This window comes from Hordeum vulgare, chromosome 7H (genome assembly GCF_904849725.1).
Source record: "Hordeum vulgare subsp. vulgare chromosome 7H, MorexV3_pseudomolecules_assembly, whole genome shotgun sequence".
NCBI lineage: Eukaryota > Viridiplantae > Streptophyta > Magnoliopsida > Poales > Poaceae > Hordeum > Hordeum vulgare.
Window position 1 is genome coordinate 584,151,682 of NC_058524.1, and position 18,338 is coordinate 584,170,019.

General features: G+C 48.0%; 1 protein-coding gene across 1 annotated transcript; it reads left to right on the forward strand.

Annotated features, from left to right (window-relative positions):
* The first annotated feature begins 17,400 nt into the window (after positions 1-17,400).
* Positions 17,401-18,134, forward strand: LOC123413277 (egg cell-secreted protein 1.1-like). Its single transcript, XM_045106214.1, has one exon. The coding sequence runs from the start codon at positions 17,444-17,446 to the stop codon at positions 17,966-17,968; it is 525 nt and encodes a 174-aa protein (XP_044962149.1). The 5' UTR covers positions 17,401-17,443; the 3' UTR covers positions 17,969-18,134.
* Positions 18,135-18,338: the final 204 nt, after the last annotated feature.

Sequence of the window (18,338 nt, forward strand, 5' to 3'; positions counted from 1 at the left end):
CGTTGTCCACTCACTCTTCCGGAGATCAAGGCGCGCCAGTCGAGCAACTGTCCTGAGATAACGCGTCGTCCACGGCCAGTCGAACTTGCCATCGAGGTTAGTTGTACGGACTAAGAACACTTTCATCCATTTCATTATGTGTGTCACCATAGATCATTACTGTGGTAACGAGGAATGGTTTTTCAGGCTGCTCTTCAAAAAGAGAGAGCGGCAAACCAGACTGCTCTTGAGAAAGAGAGATTGGCAAGCCAGGCTGCTCTTCAGGCTGCTCTTGATGAGAGGGACCAGAGCACGGCACGATTGCTTGAGGAGGAGAGGGCCCGGAATGAGGCTGGTCAACGGGCCCTGTACGAGCTTTTTGTGGTATATTTTTTTTCACATTAGCCAAATCATGTGTGTAATGTCTGTTTCAATACTAACTAATACGACCCACTCTTCAGGGTCTGTGCGAGAAGAGCGGTCAAGTCCCTCCACCGATGCCCGTCTTCTCTTCGATTGGCACGGTGAGTTTCATTATAAACTAGTATTAATAATTGAGTGTCATCATGCTAACTGAGACATTGCAAAATATCTTTTCTGCAGAATAACTCCCGAGTGGCATCGCACGACCCTTCTCGAGGGCAACCTTCTCCAAACGAAGCCGGCGCGAGCAACCGTGGTGTTTCTCCTCCTTGATGACCACTACGGTAAGTTTCTCCTCCAAACTTAGCTTGTTTTCCACAAAAATGAGATAATTAGCCAATTTAGCTCCAAGAAGACATAATTAGGTAATTTAGCTCAAAAAAGACTTAATTAGGTAATTTAGCTCAAAAAAGACATAAAGAGGAGGAGGAGGAGGAGGAGGAGGCCAAGGCCAATTTGGCGTCCCAGCCGCCAGAATGTCATCGTGAGGGCGTCGAAGTCCCGGATATGCCTGGCGCGTGGCATGCCAGGGCTTGGAATCGGTCGGCGTAGTCCTGGACCGTTGAGGTAAACGGTAAGCGGCTGAGGGCTGCCAGTCGGCTGCCACGGATGGGGGGGCCAAACCGGAGAAGGCAGAGCTCGCGAAAGCGGTCCCACGGTGGCATGGTGAAAAATTGGAAGCGGGTAATATGGTGAAAAATTGCGGTTGCTCCAAACCTTCTAAAAGCGGCTTCTTGCGACCTGCCCAGAATGCTCAGACATACCTTCGGTTCCAAGAGCTTGTTTATCTTTCGGCTTTTTAAATAAGATAGACCATTACAAAAACAAGGTATAACAATCGACGTTCCTATGAGGATTTTACAACCTGAATACCAAGGGACCACTATTAGAAGAGACCATAATAAGTAAATGCCGGCGCCATCTTTGACTTTTTGGATGGTCGGCGGCGCCATAAACTCGATAACCAGCACCGCGGAGTCAAGAAATTCAACTAAATCGAATCCTAAAATAATATTATTCGAGCACACACGGGACCCACAACAATGAAATTCACACAAGCGGCAATCATCCGATCAGAGCACACACGGGATCTTTACCACACCATTACCGAGTCTCTCCTTGCATCTCTAACCAATACACCAGTCACTACAAATAACTGCTCTCTTTGATTGTATGTACATTTTTGCTTGATGTCTAGATCACGGATCTGGTACATGAAAAAGCCATTCCTTTTCGCTTTCTTTCAACCACTTATTATACTTTTCTCCTGGAAGAGTCAAGCGAAAGCAATTAGTTTAGAAGGAAGAGGAAGACCTAGGGGGCTTACGTCCTCATTTCACTATTATTGCTCCTGCAAGACACGAATCAACTACTTTTTACAATTGACATGGTAGCCCGGAGGTCACTATTATCACAATATCCCTCCTTGTAGGCTTAATGCTATCAATGGTGAATCGATCATTCGCTATCCTTTTTTTTGTGAAGAGCTTTTTTGAATGGAAGAAAAGTAATGAAACCCGCGATGGCTACTGAATAACCCCCTTTGATTTTTTTATACTAAACCCTTTGACATTTTTCTTCGTTCGCCAAATCTTCTTTAGTTCTATCCAAGCTCGGTTTTGTCTGAATCTTTGTGGAAGAAGACGCGGTTCACCAGCCGCTACATCCAGGGTCCACAAAATCATTAAACCTGGCGGCTGCTCGCTCTTTGATAAGTGATTCATTGGCCAATAGATCGATAAAGAACCTCTCAGAAATCCGCTTTTTGATGAGTCATTCACCAGCCACTAATTCTTTGATACCACCTTATTCTCAAGCCTGGTGGCTCCCTTGATTGGCACTCATGTAAGCTCATCTTGCATGCAAATTTTTGTAGTACTAGGTCCTGCATCCACCAAGAACATTTCATCCCTTAAGCGTAAGCGTAAAACTGAAGATTGTGAGGTGTTTCAACTACATAATAAGAAACTAGAATTAGATCTTGGAAATGATCGACTCCAATAGATGCTCATCAATAGCTTTTTTTCCTCCTATTCCTATTGAACAGAAGTATCCAGCAGCGCCACGCCAAAGTGACTTCTGAAGTGCTATGGACGGGACGAAATCAGGCCTTACTCACCAAGTGGTGGTATAAGCTTCATTGCGGATGAAAAGACGTCCTTTTGTGTGGAGCTACAAAAGGAAGTTCAAGCTCAAGAAATCCTCTCAATAGGGATTGGGCAAGCAAGTTGTTTGTTTATTAGATCTTACACGGTTGTGAGACGGGACGTCAAGTCAACCAAGTACGTGTGTGTTCATAGTGTCCCCGGCACCTTCCTCATAGCTGAGTATGGATGCTGAAGTTAGCTGGAGTGTGGGTCGAGTGCGTGGTAGATGGAACTCCTATTTACCGCATTTCTTCTTACACTTCCAACTTGAAGAGGAAGAAGCATCTCTCTATGCATTTTCAATAGATAGGAAAAAGGATCTTGACCTGAGGCCTTCGACCAAAGAAAGGGAGACTTGGCGAAGTCACAGGTGGTTTTCCGTCCCTAGATTCATGGAAGGAATTTTTGAAGTTTGAGTGAACAAGGAAAGTAAGGAAATCGGGAAAGGTGTGATACAAAAGAAAGGGTTGCAAGGCTTAACGATTTAGAATATAACTGTTGAGGTGGCACTTGTTCCCCCAGGGCAGGGGTATATGCATGTAGCTTTCTTCTGTCACTTCTTTCAGATCAATGAAGTGGAAAAGTAATAAAGTAAGGGACCCTTGTGTACAAAGAAAGTTGTCACTCCAAGAACTCGAAGTCAAGCATGTTAGGGAATATCCAGATTAGTCTTCAACTAGAGAAAGGATAGAAATATCCTTTGCTGAGTTTTCTTCTCCAGCGGATGTAGCGGTAAAAGATTATATTATTTTCACAGTCTAGTTACGTCTTTCCTCTCCCTATCTAAAGAGCACTATTAACATAGACCCTCTCCTGACTCTCTATCATTTTCAGAAAGTAGAAGATCCTTCTCTCTATTCTACTATCCGATCTCGTCTGTTGAATTGATCAGAAATATGGTCATATCTTCGTTATCCCAATAGTAAACCTTCTTACTTCTCTTTGCATATCGAAAGATGCAAAAGATCTATTATTAGCTTATATATAAGTTGTCGAAGGTCCGTAAAAGCCTTGATGAGGAGAAGATGATATTGGAGTTGGATGTTGCCGAGGTGCGTGACGATCACAAGATCAAGATGAATGCAATGCACTTGAAGATTAGAAACATTAGAAAATATGCCATAATAAGCTCCTCCTCTTTCTTCTTCTTCTCCTCCTCCTCCTCCTCCTCCTCCTCCTCCTCCTTCTTCTTGATTTCTTCTTCTTCTCCTCTTCCTCCTCTTTCTTCTTCTTGTCCTCCTCTTTCTTCTTCTTCTTCTACCATAATAAGCTCAAAATGAAAAGAAAGAAGAAGAAGAGATGAAGAAGAAGAGAAGAAGGAGAAGGAGGAGGAGGAGGAGGAGGAGAAGGCCAAGGACCTTCTATCCTTCTCCTCCTCCTCCTTCTCCTCCTCCGCCTCCTTCTTCTTGATTTCTTCTTCTTCTCCTCCTCCTCCTCCTCTTTCTTCTCCTCTTTCATATTATCCTTGCTTTAATTAACCCAACAATGACATAGTTAGCCCATTTAGCTCCAAAATACCGTAATAAGCTCAAAATGGCATAAGAACCTTGGTTAGCTCATGAATATTATATACTTAGCTTCTTTTCCTCTAAAAGGACATAATTGGAATATTTAGCTCAAAAAAGACATAATTAGGTAATTTAGCTCCAACAAGAGGAGAAGAGGAGAAGAAATAGGCAAAATGAAAAGAAAGAAGAAGAAGAGATGAAGAAGAAGAGAAGAAGGAGGAGGAGGAGGAGGAGGAGGAGAAGGCCCCTGGCCTTCTCCTCCTCCTCCTCCTTCTTCTTGATTTCTTCTTCTTCTCCTCTTCCTCCTCGTTCTTCTTCTTCTCCTCCTCTTTCTTCTTCTTCTTCTACCATAATAAGCTCAAAATGAAAAGAAAGAAGAAGAAGAGATGAAGAAGAAGAGAAGAAGGAGAAGGAGGAGGAGGAGGAGGAGGAGGAGGAGGAGAAGGCCAAGGACCTTCTATCCTTCTCCTCCTCCTCCTTCTTCTTGATTTCTTCTTCTTCTCCTCCTCCTCCTCCTCTTTCTTCTCCTCTTTCTTCTCCTCCTTCTTCTCCTTCTTCTTCTCTTCTTTTTTCTTCTTCTCCTCCTCCTTCTCCTTCTCCTTCCCCTTCCCCTCCTCCTCCTCCTCCTCCTCCTTCTTGTTTTTCTTCTCCTTGTTCTCTTATTGCTTCTTCTCTTTCTTCTTAAATTTAGCTTATTTTTCATATATGTTGTTGTTCTTCTTCTACTTACTTTCTTATTCCCATTTTGCAGATTGGATGTACTACATGCATGGAAGCTGGCGTTGGAGTGCTTTAGTTTCCTTTTTTATTTGAGTTGATGAACAATGTGTTGGTTCTTTGTATGTGTTGATGAACAATGTGTTGATGAACAATATATGTGGAACTATATGTATATATATATGGATGAAACTTTGTATATGTTGGTTTCTTTCGATATATGGATGTCCATTGATGAACAAATGACATTGGTGAACTTTATATGTATATCATATATGTGTTGTGAACTATATATCATATATGTGCTATGAATTATATATATTATTACTGTGCAATAACATAAAATAAACAAAACAGTGACAATATGGGCTCTTTGCCGTCTGCTGGATGATGGCAAAGGCCTTTGCCATCAGCCAGCAGACGGCAAAGGTGCCATATGGCACCCAGCTGTGCTTCCTGGGCAGTAGCAGCTGGCCATATAGGCTCTTTGCCGTCTGCCTGCTGGGGGGGCAGACGGCAAAGAAGAGGGCACAGAGGAGGGGCAGGAGTGGAGAGAGGGGGAGGGGAGGACACGGCAGACGGCAAAGATATTCAATAGGGCAGACGGCAAAGATTGACCAGCAGGCAGATGGCAAAGAGCCTCCGTTAACCCCTAACGGAGGCAACGCCTCTCGGCTGCCGTCTCAAGCTCTTTGCCGACTGCTCCTCAAGGAAGCTGACGGCAAAGAGCTTTGCCGTCCGCTTTGGTGGGGCAGACGGCAAAGAATGTCCTATGCCGTCGTAGGCTGACGCAGAAAATTTGCCGGCCGTGACAATCTTTGTCGTCTGTGGTACTGTCTTTGCCGTCCGGGTATTTGTCTTTGCCGTCTGTGATGGCAGACGGCAAAGAAGGTGATTCCTGTAGTGAGTGCGGCTGTTAGTGCACACTCGGAGCGAGTTTGTGCTTAGGTGATTCTGGATCGCAGCTAAGCTTCCGAGTGTGACTTTTAGTGCACACTCGGAGAGAGTTTTTTAGACCGGAGTCTGCGAACGCGGAAGAATTTTGGACCTGCAAAAAATCAGTCTGCTTTGTATTACTTCAATGATACTTGTTCTTTACATTGCCTCTGTCGGCGGTCACGTGTAGAAGCGCTTCAGGAGATCTCCGTTCCATGCTCGCGGCTCATCTGTTTCCCTGTCGAGGTTGTAGAGTCGATATGCTCCGTTATTCAGCACCTTAGAGATGATGAAGGGTCCTTCCCAGGCGGGAGCCAACTTGTGAGGCGTCAGCTGGTCCACTCGGAGCACCAGGTCGCCTGCTTGGAATGTGCGACTCCTGATGTGCCGCGCGTGAAATCGCCGCAGATCTTGTTGATAAATTGTTGAGCGAGTCAGTGCCATCTCGCGCTCTTCTTCTAGTAGATTCACTCCGTCTTGCCTGGCTTGCTCTACTTCGGCTTCGGAGAAGAGTTCGACTCGTGGAGAGTTGTGAAGCAAGTCACTCGGAAGGACCGCCTCTGCTCCATAAACTAGGAAGAACGCGGATCGCCGTGTAGATCTATTCGGAGTTGTGCGGAGGCCCCACAACACCGAAGGCAGCTCGGTGACCCATGCGCCGGCGGCATGTCCTACTTCTCGCAGGAGTCGAGGCTTTAACCCTTGAAGAATAAGTCCATTCGCCCGCTCTGCTTGCCCGTTTGTTTGGGGATGCGCCATAGATGCAAAATCCACTCGGATACCTTGGCCTGTGCAAAAACCTTTGAATCTGTTCGAGTTAAAGTTTGTGCCATTGTTAGTGATTATGCTGTGCGGAACCCCGAATCTGGCGATGATGTCTCTGACAAACTTGATGGCCGTAAGGGCGTCGAGCTTCTTGACGGGCTTGGCTTCGATCCACTTGGTGAACTTGTCGACTGCTACCAACAAATGAGTGAATGGACCGACGGTATCTAATCCCCACACTGCGAACGACCAAACAAGAGGGATTGTCTTCAGCGCAGACGTTGGCTTGTGGGACTTTTTCGAATAGAATTGACAGCCTTCGCATTGATGGACCATATCCTTTGCCATTTCATTCGCCTGCAACCAGAAGAAGCCAGCTCTGAATGCTTTGGCGACGATTGCTCTTGAGGAGGCATGATGGCCACAGGTTCCCGAGTGAATTTCTTCCAGGATTAACTGTCCCTCCTCAGGGGAGATGCATCGCTGAAGGACTCCTGAAACACTTTCCTTGTACAACTGGCCATCAATGACGGTGAAGGACTTCGACCTGCGTACGAACTACCTCGCTTGGACTTCGTCTTCTGGTAATTCTTGCCTCATGATGTATGCAATGAACGACACAGTCCAATCGGGGATGAGAGCAAGAATCTACATGATCAAATCAACCACAGCGGGGACCTCGACTTCAGTCGGGTCTGTTAAGCTCTTCGGTTGTACCGGTTCCTGTGTAAAAGGATCTTCTTTCACCGAAGGGAGATGTAGGTGCTCGAGGCAGACATCACTCGGGACTGGTCTCCGAGTGGATCCGAGTTTTGCCAACTCATCAGTTGCTTGGTTTTTTAGTCGAGAAACGTGGTGGAGTTCCATACCTTCAAACTTCTTCTCGAGCTTCCTTACTGCGTTGCAGTATGTAGTCATGGTGGGGTTCTTGACATCCCACTCCTTCATCACTTGATTAACCACCAAGTCTGAATCGCCATAGACCATCAGGCGACGGACGCCGAGTGTGATGGCCATGCGCAATCCATAAAGGAGAGCTTCATACTCTGCCTCATTGTTGGAAGAATCGAAATGTATCTGCAACACATACTTAAGTTTATCACCTTTTGGCGATATGATCACTACACCAGCGCCGGAGCCATTCAACATCTTGGACACATCGAAGAACATAGTCCAATGAGCCGAGTAGATGTGAGTCGGTTGCTTTTGTTCTACCCATTCTGCTATGAAGTCAGCCAGAGCTTGAGACTTTATAGCCTTCTTGGCTTCGAACTTGATGTCGCAGTATAACATCTCCATTGCCCACTTCGCCACTCGGCCTGATGCGTCTCGATTGTGGAGGATTTCCGACAATGGAGCATCAGAAATGACGGACACCGAGTGGTCTTGGAAATAATAGCCACCTTCTTCGCAGTCATGTAAATCCCGTAAATAAGCTTTTGATAATGGGGATACCTCTGCTTGGAAGGAGTCAGGACTTCGGAGACATAATACACTGGCCGCTGAACCTTGTACGCTTTGCCTTCTTCTTCGCGTTCGACTGTGAGAACAGTGCCGACGACTTGATTTGTAGCCGCGATGTACAGAAGAAGGGGTTCTTTACTGAGCGGGGCAGTAAGAACCGGCTGGGTGGAAAGCAGGGCTTTGAGGTTGTCAAATGTAATTTGGGCTTCGTCTGTCCACTCGAAAGTATCTGATTTCTTCATGAGTCGGTACAGAGGTAACGCCTTCTCGCCGAGTCGAGTGATAAACCTGCTCAAAGCCGCTAGGCAACCTGTGAGCCTTTTAACATCATGTATTCTGACCGGTCGCTCCATTCGGACGATCGTCCCGATCTTTTCGGGGTTGACATCGATCCCTTGTTCGGAAACGAAGAAACCGAGTAACTTTCCGCTGGGAACACCGAATGAACACTTGGCAGGGTTGAGCTTGATATCGTACCTACGAAGGTTGGCGAATGTTTCTGCCAAGTCAGTCAGCAGGTCGGAACCTTTGCGTGACTTGACTATGATATCATCCATATATGCCTCCACATTTCGACCGATCTGGTCAAGGAGGCATTTTTGGATCATGCGCATGAAAGTTGTTCCTGCATTCTTCAAACCGAATGGCATAGTGATGTAGTAGAAACACCCGAATGGGGTGATGAAGGCTGTTTTTAATTCATCCGGACCATACAGACGGATCTGATGATAGCCCGAATAGGCATCAAGGAATGATAAACGCTCGCATCCCGCAGTCGAATCAACAATTTGATCAATGCGGGGGAGCGGGAAATGATCTTTCGGGCAAACCTTATTGAGATGCTTGAAGTCGATGCACATACGGAGAGACTTGTCCTTCTTGGGCACCATGACAACATTGGCGAGCCACTCAGAGTGGTGTACCTCGCGAATGAAGTTGGCTGCCAAAAGTTTAGCCACCTCCTCTCCGATTGCCTTCCTTTTGTGCGCGGCGGACCGACGCAGGCGTTCTCGGATGGGCCGAGCGGTAGGATCCACATGCAGTGGATGCTCAGCCAACTCCCTAGGTACACCTGGCATGTCAGCGGGCTTCCATGCGAAAATGTCCCAGTTCTCACGGAGGAATTGGATGAGCTCGACTTCCTATTTTGGATCAAGGGTGGTGGAGATGTTCGTTGGGGCGGCGGTGTCGTCCGCCGGGTAGATGTTGACTTTCTTCGTGTCGCCCACCGACTGGAATGCGGACTCCGAAGCTGGCTTCTTCGAACGCATCAAGTCAGCATGGTCGGATGTCTTCTTGTACTCATCCAGCTCGAGGATAGCCATCTGTTGATCGGCAATCCTTGACCCTTGTTGCAGACACTCCTCGGCCCGCTGCCGATTGCCCATGATCGTGATCACGCCTTTGGGACCCGGCATCTTCAGCTTCAAATACACGTAACATGGACGGGCCATGAAACGTGCATACGCCGGACGGCCTAGAATTGCATGGTATGCACTCTGGAAGTCCACCACCTCGAATGTCAGCTTTTCCTTGCGGAAGTTCTTGCCGGAGCTGAAAACGACGTCCAACGCGATCTGGCCGAGTGACTTGGCCTTTCGTCCTGGGATGACTCCGTGGAACTGCATGCTGCTCTCGCTAAGTTTGGACATCGGAATGCCCATCCCCTTGAGAGTGTCGGCGTACATGATGTTCAAGCCGCTGCCGCCGTCCATGAGGACTTTGCGCAGTCGGACTCCTTCCACCACCGGGTCGATGATCAGAGCCTGCCTCCCTGGGGTGGGCACATGTGCTGGATGATCCGACTGGTCAAAGGTGATCGCAGTCTGAGACCATTTGAGGAACGTGGGGTTGGTTGGTGTTGCCATGTTCACCTCTCTGTTCACTAGCTTCAGTCGACTCTTGCTTTCCACGTCAGCAAAAATCATCAATGTTGCATGGACTTGGGGGAACGGATCCTCCTTGTCCTCATCATCCCGCTCGTTGTCCTTTTCACTCGGCTGCCCTTCGCCGAACCCTTGGATCAGGAGGCGACATTGCCGAGTGGTGTGCTTCGGGAATATGGCGTTGCCTTCTTCGTCCATCTTCGTGTGGATTGGACATGGCTGATCCAGGATGGAGTTCCCGAACTGCTTCTTCTTGGGGGTGTACTGAGCTTTCCCCTTGCCCTTGAACTTGGCATTGGTAACGGCTGCTGCCTCTGCGTGCGGAGTGGACGGAGCTTTCTGCTTTTGCTTCCGATTACTGTTCCCATCTCCGTCGGCGGCTGCCTTATGCTTGCCGCTACGTATGCGGTCCTCTTCTTCGCCATTTGCATAGCGTGCGGCTATCTCCATCATCTTGCTCATGGAGATGTCGCCTGTCCGACTGAACTTCAGGTACAGACCTCTGTACCGCACGCCTGCCTTGAAGGCGCAGACTGCTTGGTGCTCTGTGACGTTCTCCACCGTGTGGTAGAGGGTCGTCCAGCGCTGGATGAAATCGCGCGGGGGCTCATTCTGCTTCTGTACACAGTGCTGGAGCTCCACAAGACCAGCAGGGCGTTTGCACGTGCCCTCGAAGGTCCTGATGAACACTCGGGACAGATCTGCCCAGCTGTAGATGCTTGATGGAGCCAACTGGTTCAGCCACGCTCGTGCCGAGCCGTCGAGCATCAGGGGGAGATGTTTCATGGCGACCTGGTCATCCCCGCCACCGATCTGGACCGCCACTCGGTAGTCGTCCAGCCACGTTTCTGGCTTGGATTCTCCTGTGAACTTGCTGATCCCCGTCGCCAATCGGAAGTTGGGAGGGATGTCAGCTGAACGGATGGCCCGACTGAAGCACTCGGGGCCAGAGACGATGGTCTTGCTTCCACTCGGACGGTCTCTATCGTGACCATCACGGTGGGCTCGACTCCTGCCGACCTTCCTCTCGGCGATGTACCCTCTTGCGTCGGGCCTTGGATCATACGTGTCACCGACTGAACGCCGATCATCGTGATGACGGGGCCCGTAAGGCCCACCCCGCGGAGGGGTGCGTGAACGACGACGATCTTCGGGGTTCATGGAACGGCTGCCCCCTCTGCGTCGCTGATGAGAGTCGGGGCTGAAAACCGACCGATGCGTGTTCGCGTGAACAGAACTGTTGTGGATCCTGTTGTGCGACTGGGAGACCGCCGAATTCTGCTACTGTGCCGTGTGCAACAGGGCACGGATCTGCTCGATCCCTCTACCAGCATCTGAATCAGTCGGTTGGAGGGAATCGGCTATCTTGGCGGCGGCAGCCAGGTTGAGGACGGGTGTGCGGAACACCTCGACGTTGCTCTGATGAGTGCGTCAACTGGCAAAACGGTGGTGTTGACGGCGAGCGCCAGACGATTCGCCGACCTCGTGCTCGTTCCGACCAGTCCGGTGGGGACTTTCATGGGAATTGGCCATGAGAACTTCGGCTGCAGGCCCGTGACCCACGTACTCGGAAGGTAACTCAGTGGAACTGAGTCCAAGCACTGGGACGGCGGCGCGGCCACAACCGACTCAAGGACCGCCACTTGAGAAGACGCGCTCTGTCGCGCCTAGGCGTGTCGCACCCAACGCTGAAGCCGCGGACGGTAGGACCACTTGTTGCGGCGCGTGACGGGGGCGAAGATCGACACCGGGCTGATTGCTGGAGAAGAAGGACGCCGCGGGCACCGGCACGGAAGTGCGTAGCCCCGCGACTGGGGAGCGCCTCGACGTCGAGAGACGCATCCCGAAGCCATGCCGAATCGTCGATGATGAAGGAGAGTGCGCCGAAGAGGATCTCACGACCCATGCATAAATCTCCGCCGGACGACATGATGAAAAGGTGAAGTTGCAAACTCGCCGGAAGTCGCTTAGACGCCTGCCCCACGGTGGGCGCCAACTGTCGTGGGTATAAGTCTGACCGTAGATGTGTAGGGTACGAAAGGATGGGCAGAACCTTAGCTACGGCGAGGTTGTATGAGTTCAGGCCCCTCTACGGTGGAGGTAAAAGCCCTACGTCTCAGTGCTCTTGGGAGCTTAGTGTCGAGTGGAATATAGGATTACAGTAAATGCCAACCCCTGCACCAGTGGGGAAGGGCGGCTTATATAGAGTGCGCTGCCCTTCACAACGGCCCGGTGGACAGGGGTGGAGTAGTGGCGAATAAATGCCTACGTTACAGGTAACGTATGCCTTAAATGCTAATAATGGTGTATGAAAACGTATGACTGTTGCCCTCCTGGGAGGTTACGATGTACAAAGTGGAATTCAGTCGGTACGTTAAATACGCTCCGAATGCTCGTCACCGACTGGATGATGGGGGAGTCCTTAGTTCAGTCGGAACTGACTAAGGGCCTTGTCCTTTATGAAGGGTAGTCCTTGGGTAGGACCTATAGGGCAGGCCTATGACCCTACCCTGGGACTATAACCCCATCAATGATCATGTATTTCAAGGGGTAAAGTTTCAGTTGAGTTGCATGTAACCTCTGCAACACAAATGTATTGAGAAATTTCCTCTGCCAATTCAAGTTCTTGTAAGTGTTTCCCACTGATAAAGTTGCATTTATCCAAATTATACAGAATTCTATGTATAGTAATATGCTGATTCCAGAGCTAAAACTCGTGATTTTAGCTTCCGAGTCAACAATCATAGGACTACTCGTCTTGAGCCAGTCCATTCCTAGGACTAGATCATAGCACTACAATTTTAATATGTAATAACCCTGAAGGTAGATTGAAATTCATGCCCTTGACACCACCATTTGCAACATATATACTCTTTGGTCCCTTGCAGTTCAACGCCATTAGCAATTTCGACATTAATTGTTCTACTATCGTTAAGTTTTTCTGCTAGATAGCGACTGACGAAAGTAGCAGTGCTCTCCAAATCAATCAAGTTCAATGCATGATATCTTTGAATCTCAACATGTAAGAACATTGTTTCACCACCTTTAGTTCCATTCATGGCTTGATTTGATAGAGAGAACAATTCAGTTCTCGACACTTCCTCTAACTCCACTTCTGATTCTCCAATTCGTAACAATTCCAAAAGCTCTTCTACAACATGGAGATGTACAGTTTGTCCAGATTTGTGTTGCGGATCGCACTTCTCACCATAGGTAAAACAAAGTGCTCGAGCACTACGATAGCCTCACAATGTGCCCATCTTGTTACCTTGACTTGGATGGGGGTCTAGTAATTTCGAACTAGCATTTCTTAGCTAACAAAAAACGTTGTACTGTTTTTTCCACTAGAAATGAAGTTGCAGGAGAAATTTTAGAATTCTCTTGTTGTGCCCAGAGCTTGCTTCATACCTCGGTTGATCAATAAAATAATAATCCTCTAGCACTTCCTTTGTTAAAAGAGCAAGAGAACCAGCAATATCTAAAACCGCTGGCCTTTCATAAGAACTACGTCTCTAGCATGTTTCTTCAAACCATCAACAAAAGTAGCAGTAAACTTGCACACTGTCAACCTGCCTAACATGTGTCAAACATCGAATCAGTGCTTGAAATTAAAATTTACTAAACCTATGACAAACAAACTCACAAAATTCCTTCGACTCCATTTTCATCTTCATTTCCACTAAAGGCAACTACATTTTTGCTTGACCTATAAAATAAATCATCGCATAGTCCTTCCAAGAGGCTTGCGGCGTTTGACATAATTCAAAATATTTTTTCACAATATGTCTCCTGCACCATTTAGGATTGTTTCTATCTAACACAAGGAATTCACGCATATCTAACCCAGTCTATTGGTGTTAGTTGCATGATCCATAGTAAGGGGATGCTAAATCTCTTATTGTGCAAGGAGAATAGTTCTTAGCTGCATATGGAAGGGTATGCGACCTTTGCGTCGTACCAATGGCCGGAGGCAACACCATGGTGACAACACGAGGTTACTCTGTGTAGTTAATTCTTCACAACACCTTATTTGGCCTCCATGCCTGATCTCATGAGGCAGCACATACTTCCCTGTCGTAGCCTGGATCTCAGGCATTTTCTCCTGAGAGACGGTTATGTTCTTCATGTGACGATATGTCTTGCTTGGATCCTCGAAATGATACTTGACGAAAGCCCGCGGATCTTGCATCACTGCTTGCAACTGAGTGATGTGTTCTTCCACTTACATCTTCCAATCATCAAGGCCTTTCCACACAGGTTGCACCTCCTTCTCAATAGGATCAAGCTTGGAAGAGTTTCGATCAAGCTTCCCGTTGTCTGTGGCGATATCCTATTGGATCTGCATCAGTAATTCGAGCATCTTGTTTATCTGCTCACTCTGAGCCGTTTGATCTTGGAGGTAATGAGAAGCGATCCACCATCACAACCGCAATTCAACCTGAGTTTTGGTGTTCCTCAGAATTTTGCATGAAATCAACGAGCAATTTCACACCTTTCAATAGGGATTTAGGGATCAAACAATCAATTGATATTTAACCAAGATAGAATATAGGAAACAAAGATCAAGCTCTGATACCAAATGTTACGAGCACAATAGCACTGCTCAAGAATAAATGGGGATTCACTACTATAGCCACAACTAGGCATCAGGTCTAGAATGCAAATTGGAGGAGAGGAACAGAGTTCGCCCAACTTGGAGGAGACAAAAGGAGTTCACCCGTTTCGGGGTTCGACAATCTAACTGATCCATTTGGATACATGTGTTGACAATGTTACAGCCACTTCAAGCACGTGTCCAACTCGTTAAACTTATAGAGGCCCTCCCTAGTAAGTGAGGCAGTCGGGTCCCGCATATCGGCTGAACCTCACATGAGGTCTCTTTGACCCGCGGGGTCCATCACCGATCATTGTTGGTTCTCATGATCCTACTTCACTCGGAACAACCTAGGTCCTTTTTGTTTAAGTTCCGTCAGAGAGAACAACCTTTGTTGCTTTTATTTCTTCAGGGGAAATGTCACATGTTTTTTCCTTCTCTTTTGAAAGCCTTTCAGCTCCAACCCTCTTAGCTAGAGCATGATTTCCACGCTTCTCCCATCTTTCATTGCCTATGGGGTCTAACAGTCTCGTGGTAAACCATATTAGAACGTGCAAAGAAGATCACTCTATATGTTGCCTGCTCGATCCTCTTTTGCATCAGGTGATGCTATGACAGGGACTCGCAACACCAAACGTAACCAACATATATGAGGGGCATGATAGAATCAAGAACCAGACACACAAATTTCCTTCCCCGCGGTCTAGATGCATCCGTACCGGCAAAAGTGAATCTATGAATGGAACTTGCATGAGCAAATGGTATCCCTAAGGGCATCTCTAGCCGATCCTCTAAGAAATAGAGGAGTAAACCATCGAGTAAACTTAGTGGAGTAATCTTTTACTCCTCTAAAGGTGGTCAGACCGCCGATCCCCTAAACTTAGTGGAGTAAATATTTTTCTGCTCAATTCTTTTAGCCTAGCCGCATGAAGTACAAGCTATTGCACAATATATCATCAACCAATGGCATGCACGAACTCAAACATTGTCCTCGCAAAACAAATCCCAGCTGCCACAACCATACACGTGGCCACCCCCATCACCACCACCATGGCACCATCCTCTTGGCCACCACCACCAGCATCATTCCAAAGAGGGACCTCTATTTGGGTCAAGATGTCCCCACTAGTGAGCTCTCAAAACTTTTTTGTGGTGTCATCCATTGTGGTTGGGTTCATGAACATGACATCAGTCTTTGGCTTTCTTTGCATTCCGAAGCTGCTCCTCCTTGAGCGCAAGGCTACACTCCTTCACCTTCAATTTTCTCTCTGCAACCATCAACTTGGATTTACATTTCTTGTCATCTAACATCTTGAGCTCATTCCATCTCGATGTCTTCTCTTCCTTGCATTCGGCTGCCAATAATTTTTTGGCCTCAAACATGGCCACAAGTCCGTCTTTCTATGTTCCTATCCTCTTTCTATTTTGCAATCTTGTTTCCGTCCGTACTCTTGTTGTCATCTTCATCCTCCCCGTCATCGTCCTCAATGGATATGCTCAATCTTCATCTCTTTGGAGTGGTATCAGCAACTCCCAGAATCCACTTCTCATTGGTTACAATCACTTTGTAAAAATAATACAAGGTGAAGGGCTTGTGGACGAATTTATCGTTTCTTTGTTTGAAGATATCTTGAATGACGGGGACAAACTCTGTGACCGACACACCGATAGGTGGTGAATGATTCACTTGATCAATGCAATCGAACCATTAGTTTCATTGGTCTTGGATGGTGTCCAAACGATGGCCAAGAGAACCTTGGGTGCGGCTTCATGTGACATCCACAAAGTTTTGTAGTACTCCACAACCCCCCCCCCCCCCCCCCCCCCAAAAAAAAGGGGTTCTTGATGGGTCCTTTCCAACCGTTGAATCCACGGATATGTTCATCCAAGCATATCCGAAAGCAACATCTTCAACTTGATTGTAGTTGTGAGTTCTTATCCTTGGTTAATTTGTGCTTGATTGGATCTTGGTCTCCATGGGATCGTCCACCTCTTTCTCTTTGGACATATCCTCAGTTTCTTCATCTTTGGCCTCCTCTTTGGCCACTTGATGATCGGACATTGAACCATAACTAAGATCTTCAAGCCCAAGTATATGTGACATCTCCAAAGACACGAAGAATTCAATTGTGTTCATCTCCGCACTACGACAACAACAACAAACTCCATCATCCATTGGCCGCCAACAATCACCTCACAATGCATATGCTGAAATGAAAATGCAAAAAAAAAACCCATACTTTGCAGGCCTTTCATCAAGCACTAGCGGTCATAGAAACGGCTGTCGAAACGGTTGAAGCTTTGGCGCTTAGATATGGTCTATCCCTTGCTCAAGAGGTTGGTTGCAATTGACTCGTTATTGATCAAGATAATTCCGAGGTCAGTGAAACTATGAACAATGGAGGACGGCCGGTGAGTGCGGCGGCATCTGTGTTTGATGATTGTTATTTGTTTGCTTATGACCTTTCATTACTAGTTTTGAGCTTTGTCGTAGAGAAGCAACTAAAATTGTCATGAACTTGCTACGTGCCTACGTTAGCTATTATTTTTCAGCTTTTGTTTTGTTTGAGGAGCCATTGAGTGATATAATGTACCTTCCTCATTGAGTGATATAATGAACAGATACAGTGGAGCGTCGATAAGGTTACCCACAAAAAGAAAGAGAGCGCTGATACGCTATTTTTCATGTAACCCCGGATATAGGATTGTATCCGGAAAGTACTCTCTTTCCATTACCCTTGATCAATAAAGTGGGATGTTCCTAGAAAAAACGGTGGGTAGGGGAAACGAGAAAAAACGGAAGCAGGAGACGATGGGGGTGTCTGTAATGAGAGGGGTATCGTCGTAGGGGAAAACCAGAATGGGAATCGGTGACCTTCGACCTTCCCCGGTCCGAAACTGAAGAAATGAGCGTTACCACTCGCGCGCCATCATCGGCGCCCTGTATAAATACGGCAACTGCCTGAAGCTGAAGCACGAACACATCGCCTCGTGCCTCCGTCCACTAGCTAGATCGAGTCGACCATGGCGTCTTCCGGCCCTCTCCTTCCCACCCTTCTGGTGCTGCTCGCCGCCGCCGCCGCAACCGCGTCGGCGGCAGGTGCGCGGCCGGCGAGTACGACGACGGCGACGACGTTCGTCCGGGCCGCCGACCTCGCGGACCGGCTGGAGGGAGCGGTGTCGCAGCAGTGCTGGGAGACGCTGCTGCACATCAAGTCGTGCACGGGGGAGATCATCCTCTTCTTCCTCAACGGCGAGGCGTACCTGGGGCCGGGGTGCTGCCGCGCCATCCGCGCCATCGAGCAGCGCTGCTGGGCCGCCGACCTCATGCTGTCCGTCATCGGGTTCACCCCGGAGGAGGGGGACATGCTCAAGGGCTACTGCGACGCCGGCGACGACGACAACAACAACGGGCCTCGCCATAGCTTCGGCGGATCGTCCCCGGCCCCGCCGCCTCGTCGCGCTCTTGGCGCCGACGGCGTTGCAACCGGAGCCGGCACCGTGGCCGCCGCGGCGGGAAGGAAAGGGCTCGGTGCGCCGGTAGGCTGAGTAGTGTGTGTGCCCACGTCCGTCCACGTATGTTCTCGTGCGTCCTGAGATGCATGCTTGTTGCGAAGCTGGAAGGCGAGTGGTTGCTAACCCCAGCAAATCAAGATCGAATAATAAAGATGTAATGCTCGTTTTATCATATTATATTCACTTTCACTTGGGCTAACATTTTGAGCATTCTAATTTTGATTCCAAACGTGCCACCCAAACGAAATCAACGACTTGACATGGTATAAATAAGTGTGAAGTCGCAGGGCAAGGCGTGTTCAGTTGTTCAAACCGATCGTGCATTGTCTACACGCCTTGCACTGCTTCTATCACGCTCAATTTATTGCTTTGTTAATCTCAAAAAACTTAAGTTTCAGAGAGA

What these genes read in the sequence shown, in the direction of transcription:
- LOC123413277 (XM_045106214.1), top strand. Translation starts at nt 17,444, where the DNA reads ATGGCGTCTTCCGGCCCTCTCCTTCCCACCCTTCTGGTGCTGCTCGCC.